Source organism: Eimeria mitis, genomic scaffold (genome assembly GCF_000499745.2).
Source record: "Eimeria mitis Houghton genomic scaffold, Emh_scaff1387, whole genome shotgun sequence".
NCBI lineage: Eukaryota > Apicomplexa > Conoidasida > Eucoccidiorida > Eimeriidae > Eimeria > Eimeria mitis.
The window spans coordinates 1,713-3,446 of NW_013569019.1; the positions used below are offsets into that span (position 1 = coordinate 1,713).

The following is a 1,734-nucleotide window of genomic DNA, read 5'->3' on the forward strand; positions in this document are numbered from 1 at the left end:
TGCAGCAGCAGCAGCAGCAGCAGCAACCCCAGCAGCAGCAGCAGCAGCAGCAGCAGCAGCAAGATATAATGTAGGGTTTACTCTTCCTGCTGCTGCACCAGCAGCAGCATCTCCTTTCTCCATAGGCGTGAAACGAACCTTGCTGCTGCTGCCGCAGCAGCAGCAACTGCAGCAGCAGCAGCAGCAGCAGCAACTGCAGCAGCAGCAGCAACTGCAACAGCAGCAGCAGCAGCAGCAGCAATACATGCGCATGCACAGCCCATTCCCTTCATTTCCTTTATCCTCTCCCCTATCAGCAGCAGCCCCGTTCTCCCTCTCTCTCTCCCTCCCTCCCCCCCCAGCAGCAGCAGCAGCAGCAGCAGCAGCAGCAGCAGCAGCAGCAGGAGGAGGGTTGTTTCGTGCATGCATGCGTTGGTTTGGGGGTCGAGCTGGGGGCCTAAAGAGACAAAAAAGAAAGAGAGATGCTGGTGTGCTGCAGCAGCACGGAAAAGGGAGAAGAATAGAGTTATATATATTAAAAAAAAAACATAAAAAAAAAGTTTATATAAAACAAAACAAAAGACAAACACTAGCATACGATACACGCATGCATAGATTTTTATGTGTATGGATCAGCAACAACCAACAAGTATATAAAGCATATAATATAAAAAACAGAAATATAGGGAGAGATGGGGGCAGAGGTGTTGCTGCTGCTGCTGCTGCATTTGGTTTGCTGCAGCCTGGTGGGTTCGAAGCAGCAAGAATGAAAGCGTTGCTGCTGCTGCAGCAGCTGCAGCAGCAGGGGAAGGTGCAGCAGGACTACAGCAGCAGCAGCAGCAGCAAACCCGAAATAAACCGCAGCGGTGTTTCTGGGGTTTACTATGATGCTGAGGAAAGGGTCTGGGTTGCTGCTGCTGCTGCTGCTGGCGTCAGGAGACTGCAGGCGTTCTCTGTCTCCTCTTTGGGGTTTTATAAGGCTTTTGCTGCTGCAGCAGCAGCAAGACAAAAGATATTAAATAGTAAACACCAATTCGTTATTTATAAATACAGAAAAAGAAGAGGCAGACAACCCTATAGATAAATATTTATTTATTTATTTATTTATTTTATTTATTTTATTTATTTATTTATTTGTTTATTTGGGTGTTTTGTTGTTTATAGTGCTGCTGCTGCTGCTGCTGCTGCTGCTGTAGCGGGTGCTGCTGGTGCCCTCTGTGCACCCGCACCTGCTACTGCAGCAGCAGCAGCAACTGCAGCAGCAACAGCAACAGCAACTGCAGCAGCAGCAGCAACTGCAGCAGCAGCAGCTACTGCAGCAGCAACATCAACTGCAGCAGCAGCAGCACCTGCATCAGCAGCAGCAGCAGCAGCAACTGCAGAAGCAGCAGCAGACGCAGCAACAGCAGCAGATGCAGCAACAGCAGCAGGAGCTGCTGAAGCTGCAGCAACAGCAGCAGCTGCAGAAGCAGCAGCAGCAGCCGCTGCAGCAGCAGCAGCAACAGGTGATGCGAGAGCGGGGTGTGCCGCTCTTTGGGTTTATTTAGGCTGTGGGGGGAGGAAACCAAATGTCTCCTTTTGTCTCCTTTTGTCTCCTTTTGTCTCTTTTTGTCTCTTTTTGTCTCTTTTTGTCTCTTTTTGTCTCTCTTTCTCTTCTTTTGTCTCCTTTCTTTTGTCTCTGCTTTTGTCTCTTTTTATATCTCTTTCTGTCTCCTTTCTTTTGCCTCCTTTCTTTTGTCTCCTTTTGTCTCCTTT

The 1,734-nt window shown here is 49.0% G+C and overlaps 1 protein-coding gene across 1 annotated transcript in view; it reads left to right on the top strand.

The window, feature by feature from the left end:
• EMH_0035890 (uncharacterized protein) overlaps positions 1 to 1,734 on the top strand; it is a gene marked incomplete at both ends in the record, with an annotated part of 2,397 nt that overhangs the window by 398 nt on the left and 265 nt on the right. The window contains 4 exons of the mRNA XM_013495019.1: positions 1 to 70; positions 297 to 410; positions 722 to 880; positions 1,176 to 1,500. Coding sequence (XP_013350473.1) covers positions 1 to 70; positions 297 to 410; positions 722 to 880; positions 1,176 to 1,500 — 668 coding nt within the window. The remainder of the gene's footprint in view (positions 71 to 296; positions 411 to 721; positions 881 to 1,175; positions 1,501 to 1,734) is intronic.